Source organism: Rhinopithecus roxellana, chromosome 12 (assembly GCF_007565055.1).
Source record: "Rhinopithecus roxellana isolate Shanxi Qingling chromosome 12, ASM756505v1, whole genome shotgun sequence".
NCBI classification, from domain to species: domain Eukaryota; kingdom Metazoa; phylum Chordata; class Mammalia; order Primates; family Cercopithecidae; genus Rhinopithecus; species Rhinopithecus roxellana.
Window position 1 is genome coordinate 114,137,507 of NC_044560.1, and position 20,021 is coordinate 114,157,527.

At 47.6% G+C, this 20,021-nt stretch overlaps 1 protein-coding gene and 1 non-coding gene across 2 annotated transcripts in view; both read right to left on the bottom strand.

Annotated features, from left to right (window-relative positions):
* Positions 1-8,288: 8,288 nt before the first annotated feature.
* Positions 8,289-8,362, bottom strand: TRNAT-AGU. Its single transcript has one exon. It is a non-coding gene; the product is annotated as a tRNA-Thr (tRNA).
* Positions 8,363-9,625: 1,263 nt separating this feature from the next.
* WDR88 (WD repeat domain 88) overlaps positions 9,626-20,021 on the bottom strand; it is a 46,014-nt gene continuing 35,618 nt past the window's right edge. Inside the window, exons 10-11 of the mRNA XM_030941597.1 lie at positions 12,974-13,066; positions 9,626-10,018 (exon numbers count right to left, since the gene is read on the bottom strand). Coding sequence (XP_030797457.1) covers positions 9,842-10,018; positions 12,974-13,066 — 270 coding nt within the window. The 3' untranslated portion in view covers positions 9,626-9,841. The remainder of the gene's footprint in view (positions 10,019-12,973; positions 13,067-20,021) is intronic.

Consider the following 20,021-nt stretch of genomic DNA (forward strand, 5'->3'; position numbering starts at 1 on the left):
GGTTGCAGTGAGTCGAGGGATCATGCCACTGCACTCCAGCCTGAGTGACAGAGCAAGACACCGTCACACACACACACACACACACACACAAATTCAATTTCCCACAAAGGAAGTGTGGCAAAGCTTATGGAATTCACTGGTGTTGCCATGTTCCCCACCAATCTGAAGCAGCTTTTTTCTTTTTTTTTTTAGACGGACTCTCTGTCACCCAGGCTGGAGTGCAATGATGCGATCTTAGCTCACTGCAACCTCTGCCTCCCGGGATCAAGCGATTCTCCTGCCGCAGCCTACCAAGTAGCTGGGATTACAGGCATGCGCCACCACGCCCTGCTAATTTTTGGATTTTTAGTAGAGACAGGTTTCACCATGTTGGTGAGGCTGGTCTCGAACTCCTGACCTCGTGATCCTCCCGGCTCGGCCTCCCAAAGTGCCAGGTATACTGGTGTGAGCCACCGCACCCGGCCTGGAATGGCCTTTTGAAAACGCAGTTACAGCATCAGCTGAGAGGCGATACCTTGCAGAGTTGGAGCAATGTTGTTCAGAAGGCCGCATAAACTCCGAATCAGTGTCCGATAGATGGCGCTGCTGCTTCTAGCCAGGACTCCAAGGTCCAGGAATCAAGGAATGGAAAAGGAATGGCACTGTTCACCATTACCCTTAGTGAGCCACTAGAGAAATTTTGTTTCTTGTTCCTCCCAGCTCATGCTCTGTTGCCCTAGAGCACTTAGCTCCAAAGGAAGGAATGATTCCGCCAGGAGTCACAGCACTGATTCCACCGAACTGGAAGTTGAGGCTGACTCCTGGCCACTCTGAGGTCCCCATGTCTCTGAATCAATGAGCAAAGAAGGGAGGGACTGGGCTGGCTGGGGTGATGGAGCCTGCCTGCCAGGGGGAAATTGGAACACCACTCACACTGGAGGTGAGTAAAAGTGTTTGGAACTCCGGAGATCCCTTAGGGGGATCTCGGTGTATGTGTTCCAAATTTCTCTCCCAGTCTATGGCTTTTTTTTTTTTTTTTTTTTTTTTTTTTTTTTTTGAGACAGAGTCTTGCTCTGTTGCCCAGGCTAGAGTGCAGTGGCACAATCCTAGCTCACTGCAACCTCTGCCACCTGGGTTCAAGTGATTCTCCTGCCTCAGCCTCCCGAGTAGCTGGGATTACAGACATCCACCACCATGCCTGGATAATTTTTCTATTTTGAGTCGAGACAGGGTTTCACCATGTTGGCCAGGCTGGTCTCTAACTCCTGACCTCAAGTGCTCTGCCTGCCTCAGCCTCCCAGAGTGCTGGGATGACAGGCGTGAGCCACCACACCTGGCCCTATGGTTTACATTTTTACTTTCTCTTCAAAAAAATTTAGGCTGGGTGTGGTGGCTTACACCTGTAACCCCATCACTCTGGGAAGTCAAGGCAGGTGGATCAGTTGAGCTCAGGAGTTCGAGAGCAGCCTGGCCAACACGGTGAAACCCCGTCTCTACTAAAAATACAAAAAAATTAGCCGGGTGTGGTGGCGGGCACCTGTAATCCCAGCTACTTGGGTGGCTGGGGCAGGAGAATCACTTGAACCCGGGAGGCAGAGGTTGCAGATTGTATCATTGCACTCCAGCCTAGGCGACAGAGTGAGACTTCATCTCAAAAACAAGCTTTGGGATTCGCTGAAAGAGGGAAATCAGAGGTGCGCATTCCAGCATCAGAGGAATCTTATCAGCCTGGCTGTCTCCAGGGCTTGATTCTCTTAGGTGTGGATTTACTGAACATCAGCTGCTGGGCAGCCATCCCAGATGTCCACCCCAACGCCTGCAGTCACCCTTAGCTGTGTGCCTGTGGGACTGAGCCAGAGAAGCTCTACTGAGGAATTCAAGGGCAGACAGGCTCCTGGAGCATCAGCTGCCCTCCAAACCATCCTTAAAGCAAGGCTCCCAACCTGCTTATACAATTCAATCCCGGATACACACACGTGCCCCAGGTAATCTGCCACACACAGCACAGTAAGCCCAGCCAGCGGCCAGCTTGGCATAATTTTATTTTTTTAAATAACTGATCACAACCTTTTCTTTTTTGTTTGTTTGTTTTGTTTTGTTTTGTTTTGTTTTTTGAGACAGCGTCTCGCTGTGTCGCCCGGGCTGGAGTGCAGTGGCCGGATCTCAGCTCACTGCAAGCTCCGCCTCCCGGGTTTACGCCATTCTCCTGCCTCAGCCTCCGGAGTAGCTGGGACTACAGACGCCTGCCACCTCGCCCGGCTAGTTTTTTGTATTTTTTAGTAGAGACGAGGTTTCACCGTGTTAGCCGGGATGGTCTCGGCCTCCCAAAGTGCTGGGATTACAGGCTTGAGCCACCAGCGCCCTGCCCACAACCGCTTCTTAGGAGCCACTCTAAATTTAAAAGAAGGTGATACATTCTCTCAGAGGCACAGATCGGTGAAGAACAAAACAACGCTGAAAGTCAGTCCACACTAATTCCAACACCACCCTTCTCTCCCCGCCTGCCTGAATTTGCCTATCCTAGGCATTCTTTTCAGGGGCGGCTGTGGGACAGGGAGAGGCCACTTCTGGTGGAAACCAAAAGCATGCTCCCATTCAGCCCCCAGAACGTGTAGTAAATTCTCTTACACCTCATAGACATCCCATGTTTGCTAAAGTTCAATTAAATTTTAATGAGTTTTTTGTATTAAAGTATAATCTAATTGACTGTAGGAAATAAAATGTGGTGCTAAATGATGTTTCTGTTTCCACACTAGTCAACCTTTTAAATTAAATGATAGAATCTGGTAAATACAGTCTGTACAAATACATTCACCATTACATTCTGATGTATAAAAATCACCCATCACTGGCCAGGCACGGTGGCTGACGACTGCAATCCCAATGCTCCGGGAGGCCCAAGCAGGAGGATCACTTGAGTTCAGGAGTTTAAGACCAGCCTGAGTAACATGGCAGGACCCTGTCTCTACAAAAAAATTAGAAATTTACCCTGGCATGGTGGCTCATGCCTGTAGTCTCAGCTACTCGGAAGGCTAAGGCAGGAGGATGGCTTGAGCCCTGGAGTTAGAGGCTACAGTGAGCCATGATCGAATCACTGCACTCCTGACTGGATGACAGAGTGAGTGAAACCCTGTCTTTAAAAAAGCAAAGCATCGGCCTGTCACTGTGGCTCACATCTGTAATCCCAGCACTTTGGGAGGCTGAGGCAGGCAGATCACTTGAGGTCAGGATGGTTTGAGACCAGCATGGCCAATATGGAGAAACCCTGTTTCTACTAAAAATACAAAAATTAGCCAGGCAGGCCAGGCGCGGTGGCTCAAGCCTATAATCCCAGCACTTTGGGAGGCTGAGACGGGCGGATCACGAGGTCAGGAGATCGAGACCATCCTGGCTAACACGGTGAAACCCCGTCTCTACTAAAAAATACAAAAAACTAGCCGGGCAAGGTGGCGGGCGCCTGTAGTCCCAGCTACCCGGGAGGCTGAGGCGGGAGGCTGAGGCAGGAGAATGGCGTGAACCCAGGAGGCGGAGCTTGCAGTGAGCTGAGATCTGGCCACAGCACTCCAGCCTGGGTGACAGAGTGAGACTCCGTCTCAAAAAAAAAAAAAAAAAAAAAAAAAAAAAAAAAAAAAAAAAAAAAAAAAAATTAGCCAGGCGGTAGTGGCACATGCCCATAGTCCAAGCTACTTGGGAGGCTGAGGCGGGAGAATTGCTTGAACCCAGGAGGCAGAGGTTGCAGTAAGCTGAGATTGTACTACTGCACTCCAGCCTGGGCAATAGAGCAAAACTCCATTTCAAAAAAAAACGAAAAATCACCATCATTGAACAGAGGTGGGTGAGGGAAATGGATGAGTGGTTCTGCCTCCCGCAGCTGAGAACTCAGTATACTGGAGACCACACTCTCAGCCTTCTCTGGCAGCGAGGAGGCACTACTCCTCCAGAGAGGCTGTAGGAGGGTTTTTCCCCAAGGTTGAGGCCACCTCTCAGTCATTAAAGCTGAAACCCTCTCCTGGAAGCAGCTGATGGGGTGTGCATATCTCTACCCTCCTAGCCCAGATGAAACCTCTCTTCCCCTCTGTGGAACCCTTCAGGCCACAGTTGCATGGGAGGTAGAAACAGAGGGAAATGGGACAGCCCACCGCTCAGCAAATGCAGGCCCTACCCTGCTGGAAGAGCATAGGCCATGGGCAAGAAATAGTTAAATCCACATGGAGCTGATGGGGACAGGCTGAGATGACGAACCAGACTGCTGTCAACATGACTTTTATTATTTTAAGTTGTTTTTTAGAGAGATGAAGTCTGCTATGTTGACCAGGCTGGTCTTGAACTCTTTTTATTCTTATTTTATTTTATTTTATTTTATCTTATTTTATTTTATTTTGGGTTAGAGTCTTGCTCTTTCACCCTGCCTGGAGTGCAGTGGTGCAATCTCAGTTCACTGTAACCTCCACCTCCCAGGTTCAGGCAATTCTTGTGGCTCAGCCTCCCAAGTAGCCGGGACTACAGGTATGCACCACCACGCCCTGCTACTTTTGTATTTCTAGTAGAGACAGAGTTTTGCCATGTTGGCCAGGCTGGTCTTGAACTCCTGAGCTCAAGTGATCCACCCTCCTTGGCCTACCAAAGTGCTGGGATTACTGGCATTAGCCACCACACCCGGCCTTTAATATTTTTGTTTAGATTAGATTGACTTTTGTGCTGTGAAATGCATAGATCTTAAGCATACAATTTAATGAGTTTTGATAAACACACACCCAAACTCCTACAAAATAAAGAGCATTTCCATCAACCCCCAAAGATCTTTTTGTACCCCTTTTGAAGAAATCAATCTCTACCACCAACGCAACTATTGCTCTGCTGTCACTATAGATTAATTTGCATTTCCTAGAGTTTTGTGTAAGTGAAATTATAAATGATGTACTGTTTCACTCCACACGACGTGAGATTTCACCCATGTCTGTGTAAGTGTCAGCATCCCATCCCTTTCTCTTGCTGTGCAGTGATCCACTGCCTGGATAACCCATAGTTTATTCATCTCCTGTGACACCTGAGCTGTTCCTAGTTTTTTGCTATTGTATTGAGAGCATCTGTGACGTTTTCTTACGGACGTTGTTTTCATTTCTTTCGGATAAATACTGAAGGCTGGGATTGTTCACAACCCAGCTTTTCAGATTCTGATAGAATGTGGTAATTTTCACTGCTTTGCTATACCCCTTGGGCCCTTCCTCTGCTGAAAATTATTTTGTCACTTACATGTGTTGTAGACATCTTTTTCTTGTTTGTAAGTTGTCTTTTTTTCCCCTTTAAGATCAAAGTTATCATTCACTATCTCAATTTGCACAATTCAGAATCTGTCAAAAAGCAAACAAGCAATCAGCAGTAATAAAACACTCAAGACAGGCAAGAGGGCTGCTTTGAAGAGCCACATTTAAACATCAAAGCCATTCCTATTTAGCAGGAGTATGCGATTTAAAAAAATTGGAATTATCCCATTCACAGTATCTAGAAATAACCCCAGCAAGAAATATATAGGACCCAGGCTGGGCACAGTGGCTCTTGCATGTAATCCCAGCACTTTGGGAGGCCAAGGCGGGAAGATCTCTTGATGCCAGGAGTCAGAGACCAGCCTGCGCAACGTGGTGAAACCCCGTCTCTACTAAAAATACAAAAATTAGCCAGGCGTGGTAGCACACGCCTGTAATCCCAGCTACCTGGGATAACAATATCTCCCCAAATGATCTATTTCCATCAAATGCAATTTCTATCAAAATCCCAGCTGGGTTGTTTGCAGAAATTTACAGGCTGATTCTAAGATTCATATGGAAATTCAACAGACCCAGAATAGCCAGAACAATCTTGAAAAGAACAACTTTGAAGGACTCATACTTCCCAATTTGAAGATTTAGTACACAGCTATAGTTATCAACACAGGCATAAAGCTAGACATGTAGATTAAGGGACTAGAATTGGAAATCCACAAATAAACCCTCATATTTATGGTCAACTGATTTTCCACAAGGGTGCCAAGACCTTTGGGAACAGAATGGTCTTTTCAACAAATGGTGTTTGGAAGAATGAAAGTGCACATGCAAAAGAATGTAGTTGGACCCCTCCTTCACATCATATACAAAATTGACTCAAAGTAGATCCAAAACTTAAATGTAACAGCAAAAGCTATAAGAAAACATTAGTATAAATCTCTGTGACCTTGAACTTGGCAATGGAATCTTGAATATGACATCAAAAGCATAAGCAAAAAGGAAAAGTAGATACATTAGACTTGATCGATATTAAAACGTTTGCACTTCAAATGACAGTATCAAGAAAGCAAAGAAGACTGGGTGCAGTGGTTCACACCTGTAATCCCAGCACTTTGGGAGGCCAAGGCGGGCGAATCAAGAGGTCAAGAGATCGAGACCATCCTAGCCAACATGGTGAAACCCCCGTCTCTACTAAAAATACAAAAATTAGTTGGGTGTGGTGGCGCGCGCCTGTAGTCCCAGCTACTCTGGAGGCTGAGGCAGGAGAATCGCTTGAACCCGGGAGGCAGAGGTTGCAGTGAGCCGAGATCACACCACTGCACTCCATCCTGGCAACAGAGCGAGACTCCGTCTCAAAAAAAAAAAAAAAAAAAAGAAAAAGAAAAAGAAAAAAGAAAGAAAAAAAAAAAAAAAAAAACAGCGGTGGCTCACACCCGTAATCCCCACACTTTGGGAGACCGAAGTGGGCAGGGCGGATCACCTGAGGTCAGGAATTTGAGACCAGCCTGGCCAACATGATGAAACCTCGTCTGTACTAAAAATGCAAAAATTAGCAGAGCGTGGTGTTGTGCGCCTGTAATCCCAGCTGAGGCTGAGGCAGGAGAATCGCTTGAACCGGAGAGGCGGGAGGTTGCAGTGAGGCAAGATCATGCCATTGCACTCCAGCCTGGGCAACAGAGACTCCATCTCAGTAAGTAAGTAAGTAAGTAAGTAAGTAAGTAAGTAAGTAAGTAAGTAAGTAAATAAATAAATAAATAAATAAATAGCAAAGAGAAAAAGAAAGGGAGAAAAGATTTCAAATCCTGTATCCAATGAGGGACTTTTTTATTTTTATTTTTTCTTCGAGATGGAGTCTCTCTCTGTCGCTCAGGCTGGCGTAACTATGAGCCAGAAATAAACCAGCTCCACAATGACGCAAGCCGAGTTTCCAACAAATTCATCCCTGATTGGATCCAAGTGAATGCTCCTATCAGCACTGCAAAGCGTCAAAGTCTCCTTACAAGCTTTCCTGGGCAATGTCAATCAAAAACAAACAAGATACAAAGGCGGAAGAATTGACTGGAAAACAAGATAAATAAACAAACAAAACCAATAAACCCAGATCCATAGAAGAGGCAGAAAGAGGAACTGCTTCCCGGGCAGGTGAATTTGACTGTTTGGAACACAGCCTCATGCCATGCCTGCAATTTCTGCACTGGGACTGTCCTGTCGGGTTTGACATGTGACTCCCTGGAGAATGTTTGTAAAAACTCCAATGCCTCACGCCACCCTACCCCACCACCCCCAAAGCCTCGAATGCACTTGCTCGGGAATTGGTTCCCACATGCAAATATGGGTAGAACCCCAGCGCTGAGCAACCAACCCCAGCCCAGGTAGCTGGCTTCAGCCCACACCCGGCCGTCTGCAGCGAGGACAGAGTCCCCTGCGATCTTTCCCTGGTCTGGGGTTTCCACGCAGTCATCGGACTGACGGTCACGCTGACCGGACTCAGTCCCGCACCCCTCCCCATGGGGTCCCCTTGGCCTTGTCGGCCCAGGTCTTGCATTTGTGAAACGACTGCAACCACTGCGCGGCTGCAGGGAGACGGGCAATCTTCAGTCCTTTGAGAGGCTCAGCTAAGCCGGGCGACCGTCGGGGATGGGCACCCGCATGGGCTCCCCCAAGTGGCAGCTTGGAGCCAGGAAGATTAGTGCGAGGAACTCATGCCACAGAAGGCGGCGCGGGAGAGCGCGTCCACCGCCCGCCTTGAGGAAGCAGCCTCGGGGCGAACACCGGCTGCTGGCTGGACTCTCAAGGCTGTTTCCCCGCCCGGCCGCCTCCCACAGCCAGCCAGCACCATGACAACCGCGATCGCTTAGGTCCCCGCGCCGCCCACGCCCCTCAGCGCCTGAGACCAGAGTAGGTGGAGTCCGAGGCCCGACTGCACTCGTTGGGGGACCCGGCTACATCGGCCTCCCCCTCACATCCACATGGTATCGGGCAGCCGGGTGAGGGCACAGAGCACAAAAGCGCAAGAGCAAAAGTTGGAAGAGCTTGGACGCTCGGTTGAGGCACCGCTGGGATTCGAACCCAGGATCTCCTGTTTACTAGACAGGCGCTTTAACCAACTAAGCCACGGCGCCGCCCGTGCAAACACCTCCAGAAATGACTCCTCATTACTATTTACCATATGAGCCGTGCGCATGCGCACAGACTCTGCCTGTTGTGGCGCACGCGTCGTGTGGTCCCCGATTCACACCGGCATCTGAGACAGACCGGAAGCTCGGGCTGCAAGGAGCGGGCAGCCTGGAAAGGCGAAGCTTACGGGTCACAATGTCTTTTCCAACGTGGAGCCAGGACGCTCCGCCTTTGGGGAACGCTGGCGCAGGGCTTGGGCCTCGGCAGTGCTGCCGAGCCCCTACCCACCCCTACCCACTCCGGAGAACCCCCGGCCCCGCCAGCGCGGCCGGGCTGCTGGCTCCCCTGGCATCAGGTCCGGGCGCACACCCGCCTCGGTTCGACGGTGACCCGGGTGAGCTTCGGACCGTTCCGCCCGGGGACCTCAGCCTGAGAAGGCCGAGGCCCTGCCAGCTCCCGGAGCCATAACTTCAGTTGAGTCGCTTCTTCCGCGGATCCTGAGCTGGGCAAAAGTTGAGGAGTCAGGAAGGCTCAGAGGAGGGATCGTGGGCTTCGGGGTTCCCAGGCTGCTGGCGTGGGGCACCAACACCTTATATGGAGGGGTTTCTGCTGCCAGAGCAGGCAAGGCCTTCCCCTCCCTGGTTTCTCACTTGCGCCTTCTGGGTGTCCTCACGCAACTACACCAGCCACTGGTTTCCGCACTTTCCAGAGGGCCTGTGGCAACTACGAAATCGAACACTGCCAACCCATCCACCCAGCATCCCTGCAGCATGCACAGAAAGGTTCACCCAGCATGGTGTGCAATAGGAACCTAAGCTCCTATCTCAGCCTATTTATGGACGGATGCACACTGTGCAAAATGTCGTGGCAGCAGGAAGAGGGCTGCACATAGACATGGGCGTTCTGGAAATTGAGACGTCTAGAGGAGAATGCATGTGACATCCTGTGACGGCAATGCCACCGCCACCCCCTTGCCTAATCAAACGGTCCTCTGCGCCGGGCAGGTGGCCATCTGGGAGCATTAGCCAGGGAGGCACCCATTGTGTCTTGCCATCACGCCCACAGAGGCGGCCCCACATCTTGTCATACTCATTTGACAAACTCTCCAGAACTGCTGGTGCCAGCCCCCACGGGTCATCTTACAGGCAACTCCAGACTCCACAATGTGAGTCTAATATGTGTTCCAAGTATCAAACAGGATGAGCGCCAAGGCATAAAGCTTAGAAATAGCAAGACTGCTTTTCAAATGCACATGCATACTTGTTTTCCAAAGGAATTAGATTTATTCTGCATGAAAACGGAAAGTTTCAAGCTGAAAGCTGAGGAGGTGGCACTGTGGTGAGAGCCCAGCCAGGGCTTGTGTCCTGCCCCAGTCTGACAGGCCTACTGAGCCTGAGAGGGGCCCAAGAGAAAGTCCCTGCAGAGCGCCAAAATCTACATGCTAGGAAGCCTGTGCTGGAGTCACTCAAAGGGGGCTGCAGCTGTCAATCATCCTCGCTTCCTCCGGGCAGCGGTGGCGAGTTCTCCCTTCCCGATGATGATGATGATGAAGTTTCTGCTGGCAAGCCCCTTGTATCTATCCGGCAGAACACGCATTGGGTGAACATTTCAGAAGAGGTGTCACTCTTGAAGATGGAGAAAGGCCTGTCACATCTTTCGCACTGACATGGGATATTTTAAAAGAGCAGAAAGGAGGTGCTGGTCAGAGGGGATCCAGGCATGCCGTTAGAATTCTCCCGCCTGATCCTGCTACTTTGAGCTGGGGCAAGGCAAGGGCTCCCCTCTCTGGAATCTCTTTTTTGTTTGTGTTTTTTTGTTTTTTGTTTTTTGTTTTTTTATGAGACAGAGTCTCACTCTGTTGCCCAGGCTGGAGTGCAGTGGTGCCATCTTGGCTCACTGCAACCTCCGCCTCTCAGGTTCAAGCGTTTTTCCTGCCTCAGCCACCTGAGTAGCTGGGATTACAGTCATGCACCACCACATCCAGCTAATTTTTGTATTTTTAGTAGAGATGGGGTTTCTCCATGTTGGCCAGGATGGTCTCAAACTCCTGGCCTCAAGTGATCCACCCACCTCAGCTGCCCAAAGTGCTGGGATTACAGGCGTGAGCCACCGGGCGCAGCGCCTCTCTGGCATCTCTAACCCCACAAAGGCGGAAGTTGCAGAGAGAGAATGAGCACAGGCTTCTTCCCCACCAATGGCTAAGCAGGTCCTGCCAGCTCATGTCTCCTGCCATGGGGGTCCTGAGGACGTGCGTGGCAAGCCCCTTGACAATCGGGAGGATGGGGTTGGGTGTCCAGCCCCATCCATTGTTCTGTGTAGAGTAAAATTGTGGGACTGAGAGGATTACTCCCTGACATCCTGAGAACACCCAACTTTTACAGAACCATGAGACTAAAGTAGGCAAGATTTCTGAACAAAGCAGGGGTGTGAAGTAGATTGACGCAGGTGCTAGGTGCCCTCCTGCGTCCCTGAGCCTGTTTCTGGCCAAAGCTCACAGAGAACACTGGAAGCAAATGGCACAACTCACCCACCACGTCTGCTTCCCACTAACAAGCAAGAATCCCATGGGATGGGGTCTCCCAGGCTATGGGCAGAGGCCCCTCAGGGGTTCCCGCCATGCATGGTCCCCTGGAGAAGAGCCTGCAAGGTGGCGCACCCCTGCCCTGGCTTTCCCAGTCCCTAGGCTTTGCTGTCTTGCCCGCTCCAGGACACTGAGGCCTGCTGGAGAGAGGGGTAAACCCCACCGGGGGCAGGCCTCGGGGCAGCCTGGCCTCTGAGGCTTCTCATGTTGATTGATTCAGAGCAAGTCAAATGCAGCAGGTTCATCCTTGCTTCAGCTTCAGGTAGGCCTCTTTCTTTTCCTTTTTTTTTCAAGAAATAAATTAGATACCAGTTCGGGCTCAGAGAGCTCACGCGTGTAGTCCCAGCACTTTGGGAGGCTGAGGTGGGTGGATCACTTGAGCTCAGGAGTTCAAGACCAGCCTGGCCAACAAGGTGAAACCCCCGTCTCCAATAAAAACACAAAACAATTAGCCGGGCGTAGTGGTGGGTGCCTATAGTCCCAGCTACTCAGGAGGCTGAGTCAGGAGAATTGCTTGAACCTGGGAGGCGGAGGTTACAGTGAGACGAGATCGCGCGACTGCACTCCAGCCTGGGTGACAGAGCTAGACTCCCTCTCGAAAAAGAAATAAATAGAGAAAAAGAAAAAAGAAATTTGATCCTTTACCTACCTTATCCTACATTCCTACATCCCACGGTCCAACCCCAGAACAGCAGGGCTCACGGAGGAGGCAGCTCCCAGGCCCTGCCCTAGGTGGCCGGTGAAAGACAAGGACCATCACTGCTCTGTAGCAAGTCAGCTTTCAGGGTTTAATGGCCAACACGGCCACAGGGACAAGGCCCGTTTGAGTCCCACGCCTCATACTCCTGCCTTGCTGTGCGGATCCCAAATTAGCCATTCCCAGAAGCTGTGGCTCCCAGCCAAACCTGAGAGGAGGTCAGGTCTAGGTGGCTCCAAGATTCCCAGGAAAGGACTCAAGTGGGCCCAGCCCACACTTCAAAGCAGAAGCCAGGTGTGTGCACAGAGAGGCTCCAGCGGGGAGTTGCCTCCACTGCCCAGGGACAGCCTCTGTGGCCAGCTCAGGCTGGGCCTGGTGAAGCAGAAAATATGCTGGCCCGACCACCAAGCTCTTGCACTAGAGAAGCATGGGCACCTGAGCCTCTTGCATGGGAAGTGGGGCACTGGGGACCTACCCAGGGTAGGAGGCTCACGCAGTGCCCAGCTGTGTACCTGGCCATTCCTCCACTGACCAGTGCTCCTGCAGGCTTCATCCCCTCCACGCCCCCTCACTCCATCCCTCCGACATACCAGGCTGGCTCCTGCCTCTCAGGCTCTGCATTGGCTGTTCTCTTTGCTGGGAATTTCTTTCTTTCTTTTTTTTTTTTTTTTTTTTTTTTTGAGACAGAGTCTCGCTCTGTCGCCCAGGCTGGAGTGCAGTGGCGAAATCTTGACTCACTGCAACTTCCACCTCCCAGTCCCAGGTTCAAGGGATTATCCTGCCTTAGCCTCCCGAGTAGCTGAAATTACAGGCCTGCACCACTACGCCTGGCTAATTTGTTTGTATTTTTAGTAGAGATGGGGCTTCACCATGTTGTCCAGGCTAGTCTTAAACTCCTACCTCAGGTAATCTGCCTGCTTCAGCCCCCCAAAATGTTGGGAATATAGGCGTGAGCCACTGCATCCAGCTGGAAGTTCTTTCCTTTAAATATCTACATGGCTCACCCCCTCACCACCTTCAAGTCGACACAGCGGTCACCTCTCAATGAGACTTATCCTGACCACCCTTTAAAATCTGGCAACCTCCAGCACTCCTATTCCCGTTTCTTGTGTATTTTTCTGTCAATTACTTATCACCATGCGACTTACTACGCATTTTTCTTGTGTCTTTCCTCTTTGTTTCCTCTCTTTTAGAATTTAAGCTCCCCCGGGGCAAAAATGTCAGTCCGTTTGTTCATGGTTGCATCTCCAGGTGCCCAAAGTTCATTTAAATGATAAATTAATTTATAGAGGGAACTAATGAAAGCCTTCACTGGGCTTAATTTTACCCGATACCAACCTGTTTCACCTTTAAGCCCATAGCCTTTTTGTACTTGATTACCAAAGGAATTTGGTCAATTTCTTCAATATTCCACAGTCTCATGGTCCTATCCTAAAACAAATAGCAAAGGAATGGTCACAAAACAGGCTGTGGTACATCCATACAAAGGAATATCATTCAACAATCAAAGACATGGGCTGTCAAGGCACAAAAAGACAGAGGAGGCTTCAATGCACATTGTTAAGCCGTAGAAGCCAACCTGAAGAGGCTACAGAGTATAATTCCAACCACATGACATTCTGGAAAAGCCAAAACTAAAGTAAATACATCAGTGGTTGCCCAGGATTATGGGAAAGAGGAGGAGGGATGAATAGTAAAACTATTCTGTATGGCCAGGCGCGGTGGCTCATGCTTGTAATCCCACCACTTTGAGAGGCCAAGGTGGGTGAGGTAGAAGTTCAAGACCAGCCTGACCAATAATGGTGAAACCCCGTTTCTACTTAAAATACAAAAATAGCTGGGTATGGTGGCGTACACCTGTAGTCCCAGCTACTTGGGAGGCCAAGACAGGAGAATTGCTTGAATCCAGGAGGCAGAGGTTGCAGTGAGCCAAGATCGTGCCACTACACTCAAGCCTGGGCAATAGAGTGAGACTGTCTCAAAAAAAAAAAAAAAACTATTCTGTATGACACTGTATTGGTGTGTATATGATATACATTTGGCAAAACCCGTAGAACTATACAACACAAAGCATGAAACGATGTAAACCATGGACTTTAGTTAATAATAGTTCCCGAGGCCGGGCGCGGTGGCTCAAGCCTGTAATCCCAGCACTTTGGGAGGCCGAGACGGGTGGATCACGAGGTCAGGAGATCAAGATCATCTGGGCTAACACGGTGAAACCCCGTCTCTACTAAAAAATACAAAAAACTAGCCGGGGGAGGTGGCGGGCGCCTGTAGTCCCAGCTACTCGGGAGGCTGAGGCAGGAGAATGGCGTGAACCCGGGAGGCGGAGCTTGCAGTGAGCTGAGATCCGGCCACTGCACTCCAGCCTGGGCGACAGAGCGAGACTCCGTCTCAAAAAAAAAAAAAAAAAAATAATAATAATAATAATAGTTCCCGAAAGGAATGCAGTCCTGTTGATACCTGGATGTTAGCCCAGCGAGAGCTTGTCAGACTTCTGTCTTACAGAATTGTAAGATATTAAATTTGTGTTGTTTAATGTTTAAACAGTACAGTCTGGTAACTTATTATAGCAGCAATAAAAAAAAACGCATACGCTGAGTATGTTACATTTCTTGATTCAGCAGTTGCAACTAAATGTCCTATGGGAAAACAAAGGGGACATTTTTGTAATAGATGTGTTGGCTTCATACTGAGTACAGCGGTCAGATCTTACCAATAAGCATACTTCCTACAGATAGCAAGTGATTTGCCAAATCGTGGCAACAAAAAATGTCCTCCTTGCTCTTAGCTACTTTAATTTGAAAGTTAGTTTCAAGCTGGGCATGGTGGCTCACACCTGTAATCCCAGCACTTTGAGAGGCATATGCGGGAGGATGGCTTCAGCCCAGGAATTCAAGACCAGCCTGGGCAATATAGCGAGACCTTGTGTCTGCAGAATAAAAAAAAAAAAAATTTGTTAGGCCGGGTATGGTGGCTCACACCTGCAATCCCAGCACTTTTGGAGGCCAAGGCATGTGGATCACCTGAGGTCAGGAGTTTGAGATTAGCCTGGCCAACATGACGAAACCCTGTCTCTACTAAAAATACAAAAATTAGCCAGGTGTGGTGCTGCATGCCCATAATCCCAGCTACTCAGGAGGCTGAGGCAGGAGAATCGCTTGAACCTGGGAGGCAGAGGTTGCAGTAAGCCGAGATTGCACCATTGCACTCCAGCCTGGGTGACAGAGAAAGACTCTGTCTCAAAATAATAATAATAATAATAATTTTTTTTAATTAGCTGGGTGTGGTGGTGCACACCTGTAGTCCCAGCTACTCAGAAGGCTGAGGCAAGAGGATTACCTGAGCCCAGGAGTTTGAAGCTGCAGTGAGCTATGATCGCGCCACTGCACTCCAGCCTGTGTGACATGGTGAGACCCTGTCTCTAAAAAAATTAAGTTGGAGTTTTTAATCTTCTGGATTTCTATGAAGATTTTAATAAAACTGCAGAAAACCAAAGCATGTTGGTCCTCATCTAAATGCAAACTAGACTTTGCTCATGTATCTCCATATTCAGCAGACAGTGCCATTGTAAATTTTGGCAAATTCCATTCCTTCTGTAAATTTCTTACCAAAGCAAATGCAATGCCAAAGGGCCTGCACACTTTGTACACAAAACTCCTAAAAAGGGAGTGTGGTTTTCTTACCTATAATGTTGGGTCTTTCATAATAAAAGTTTGGGGCCACTTTTCACCTTCCTCAAAATGTACAGAAGCACTTAATGAGATTTTTTTTTCTTTCTATAAGACAGGGTTTTATTCTGTCACCCAGGCTGAAGTGCAGTGGTGTGCTCTCAGCTCACTACAACCTCTGCTTCTCAGGCTCCAGTGATTCTCCTGCCTTGGCCTCCTGAATAGCTGGGACTATAGGCACACACCACCATATCCCACTAATTTTTTGTATTTTTAGTAGACAAATATCTAGTCTTTTAAAGCAAGCTTATAGATTTAGTACATTGAACATTTTAGTACATTGAACATTTTTGGAGTGCTGGGAAATAAAGCCTGCAAATCAAAGAACCTGTTGTTGCCAGTAAGTAAAATCTTTTTTTTTTTTTTTTTTTTTTTTTTTTGAGACTGGGTCTCACTCTGTCACCCATGCTAGAGTGCCATGACTTGATCTTGGCTCACTGCAACCTCCCTTTCCCGAGTTCAAGCGATTCTCCTGCCTCAGCGCCCCAAGTAGCTGGGACTACAGTCACGCGCCACCAAGCCTGGCTAATTTTTGTATTTTTAGTACAGACGGGGTCTCACCATGTTGGCTAGGCTGGTCCCGAACTCCTGACCCCAGGTGATCCACCTGCCTCGGCCTCCCAAAGCGCTGAGATTACAGGCATGAGCCACCACCCCCAGCCAGTAAGTGAAATGTTAAGTATCCATGCTCAAATGATTTTGCTGAGGGGATATTTAGCTTGAAGTTATCACACTGGGCTGACACCAGGAATCAGTATAATGTGGGCTTGATAAGAACAGAGCTGCGAATCAAAGCGAGTTTTACATTTGACAGTGTTCAGTTTTACCACTACAGAAACTAAAAGGATGTCCTGAAGGTTGCAAGCAGTTCAGAGAAGTATTATTTGCCATGGAAACAGAAAAGCAAAGATATCCTACTGTATTAAGGAACAGAAAGAAACATGTCATTGTTGGTTTTTTTAACTTGTGATAAAATATATACAACATAATATCATTTTAACAATTTGTAAGTATACAATTAAGACACATTAAATACATTCACAATCTTCTGTCACCATAACCACTCTCTATACCCAAAACTTTTTCATCATCCCCAACAAAAACTCCATTACCCATTAAATAATTATTTTCTCCCCACCCTCCAGCCTCTGGCAACCACCATTCTACCTTCTGTCTCTGAATTTGGCTATGCTGGATTCCTCGTCTAAGAAGAATCATTACCGTATTTACCCTTTTGTGACTGGCTTATTTCACTTAGCATGTCATCAAGATTCATCCATGATGTAGCATGTCAGAATTTCCCCCTTTTTATGGCTGAATTCCCTTGTATGGATAGACCACACTTCATGTATCCATTCGTCCAACACCTAGGTCGCTTCTACCTTTTAGCTATTATAAATAATGCTACTGTGAACATTGGCATATAAGTATCAGTAAGGCCCTGCCTTCAGTTCTTTTGAATATAAACCCAAAAGTGGACAGGGCAGAGTGGCTCACACCTATAATCCCAGCACTTTGGGAGCCGAGGCGAGTGGATCACCCGAGGTCAGGAGTTCGCGACCAGCCTGGCTAACATGGCAAAACCCTGTCTCTACTACAAACCCAAAAATTAGCTGGGCATAGTGGCACACACCTGTAATCCCAGCTACTCAGGAGGCTGAGGCAGGTGAATCACTTGAACCCGGGAGGTGTAGGTTGCAGTAAGTGGACATCACGCCATTGCACTGTAGCCTGGGCAACAAGAGTGAAACTCCATCTCAAACAAACAAACAAAACACCCAAAGTGGAGTTGCTGGATCATATGGTAGTTCCATTTAAGCTTTTGTGGAACTGCCAGGCCATTTCCCACAGCAGCTGCACTATTTTACGTTCCCATCAGTCATGCACAAGGGTTCCAGTTGCTCCACATCCTTTGCCAACATTCATTATTTTCTGAGTTTTTTTTATTATAGACCTCCTAGTAGATGTGAAGTGGTACCTCACAGTGCTTTTGATTTGCATTTCCCTAATGACTAATGATGTTGAGCATCTTGTCATATGCTTCTTGGCCATTTGTATATCTTCTTTGGAGAAATGTCTATTCGAGTCTTTCGCCCATCCTTGAATTGGGTTGTTTTTTGTTGTTGAGTTTTCAAAGTTCTTTATGTATTCTGCATATTAATCCCTTATCAGATACATGATGTGCAACTATTTTCTCCCATTCTCTAAGCTGTCTTTCCTTTGATGCACAAAAGTTCTTAATTTTGACGAAGGTTAGGTTGTCTATTTTTGCTCTCATTGCCTATACTTTTGTTGTCATATCCATGAAATCACTGCCAAATTCAATATCATGAAGATTTTCTCTACTGTTTTCTTCTAAGGGTTTTACAGTGTAACTCTCAAGTTATGGTGTTTTATCCTGAGTTAATTTTTCTATACAGTATTAGGTAAGGGTGCAGTTTCATCCTTTGCATGTAAATTTCCAATTTTCCCAGAAGCATTTGTTGAAAAGACTGTCCCTTCTCCATTGAATGGTCTCAGCACCCTTGTCAAAAATCCCTTATTTCTGAGCTTTCTATTCTAAGCCATCAGTCTATATGTCTGTCCCTATGCCAGAACCACACTGTTTTAATTACTATAGACTTGTAGTAACTTCAAAGTCAGGAAGTGTGAGTCCTCCAATTTTCTTCTTCTCCTTCTCCCTCTTACTCTTCTCCTTCCCCTTCTCCTTCTCCTTCTTCAGGATTGTTTTGGCTGTTTGGGGCCCCTTGCAATTTCATATGAAAATGCTATTGGAATTTTGATAGGGATTATGCAGAATCTGTAGATTACTTTGAGTAGTACTGACATCTTAATGATGAGTCTTCCTGTCCATGATTATAGGATGTCTTTCCATTCATTCAGGTCTTCTTTAATTTCTTTAAGCAATATTTTATAGTATTCATTGTGCCAGGCTTTCACCACCTTTGTTAGATTTATTCGTAAGTATTGTTTTAGATGCCATTGTAAATGGAATTGCTTTTCCTTTTCAGATTGTTCATTGCTAGTGTATAGAAACACAACTGCTTTTTTTGTGTTGATTTTGTACCCTGAAACTTTATTGAATTCATTTATTAGCTTTAGTAGCTTTCTTGTGAATTCTTTGGGATTTTCTATATTTATGATCATGCCACCTACGAATAGAAATAATTTTGGGGCCAGGCATGGTTGCTCATGCCTGTAATCCCAGCACTTTGGGAGGCAGAGGCGGGCAGATCACAGGGTCAGGAGTTCAAGGCCAGCCTTGCCAACATGGTGAAACCCTGTCTCTACTAAAAATGCAAAAAATTAGCCGGGCATAGTGGCACATGCCTGTAATCCCAGCTACTCAGGAGGCTGAGGAGGGGGAATTGCTTGAACCCAGAAGATGGAGGTTGCAATGAGCCGAGATCATGCCACTGCACGCCAGCCTAGGCGACAGAGCAAGACTCCATCTCAAAAAAAAAAAAAAAGAGGCCGGGCGCGGTGGCTCAAGCCTGTAATCCCAGCACTTTGGGAGGCCGAGACGGGCGGATCATAAGGTCAGGAGATCGAGACCATCCTGGCTAATACGGTGAAACCCCGTCTCTACTAAAAAATACAAAAAACTAGCCGGGCGACGAGGCGGGCGCCTGTAGTCCCAGCTACTCGGGAGGCTGAGACAGGAGAATGGCGTGAACCCAGGAGGCGGAGCTTGCAGTGAGCTGAGATCCGGCCACTGCACTCCAGCCTGGGCAGCAGAGCAAGACTCCGTCTCAAAAAAAAAAAAAAAAAAAAAAAGAAATCATTTTGGCTGGGCAGTGTGGCTCACACCTGTAATCCCAGCACTTTGAGAGGCCAAGACCGGCAGATCACTTGAAGTCAGGAGCTCAAGGCCAGCCTGGACAACATGGTGAAATCCCATTTCTACCAGAAGAATTGCTTGAATTCAGGAGATAGAGGTTGCAGTGAGCTGAGATTATGCCACTGCACTCTAGCCTGGGTGACAGAATGAGACCCTGGGAAGAAAGAAAGAAGAAGGAAGGAAGGAAGGAGGGAAGGAAAGAAGGAAGGAAGGAGGGAAGGAAAGAAGGAAGGAAGGAAGGAAGGAAGGAAGGAAGGAAGGAAGGAAGGAAAGGAAGGAAAAAGAAGAAAGGAAAAGAAAAAAGAAGAAAAAAGAAAGAAAGAAAGAAAAGAAAAAGAAAGAAAAGAAAAGAAAGAAAGAAAGAGAAAGAATGAAAGAAAGAAAGAAAGAAAGAAAGAAAGAAAGAAAGAAAGAAAGAAAGAAAAAGAAAGAAAAGAAAGAAAGAAAGAGAGAAAGAAAAAAGAAAAGAGGGGGGAGGAGAGGAGAGGAGAGAAGAGGAGAGGAAGAAGACAGGAAGGAGAGGCAGGCAGGCAAGTTGGGAGGGAGGGAACAAAGGGAAGGAAGAGAATTTTACCTCTTCCTTTTCAATTTGGATGCCTTTTTTTTTTTCTTGTCTAATAGCTCTGGCTAGCACTTCCAGTACAATACTGAATAGTAGCAATGAAAGTAGGCACCCTTGTCCTGATCCTGATCTTAAGGAAGAAAAATTTTAGTCTTTTACCACTGAGAATCACGTTAGCTGCAGATTTTTTATAAACACTCTTTATCATGTTGAGGAATTTTCCCTTTATTCCTAGCTTTCTGAGTTTTT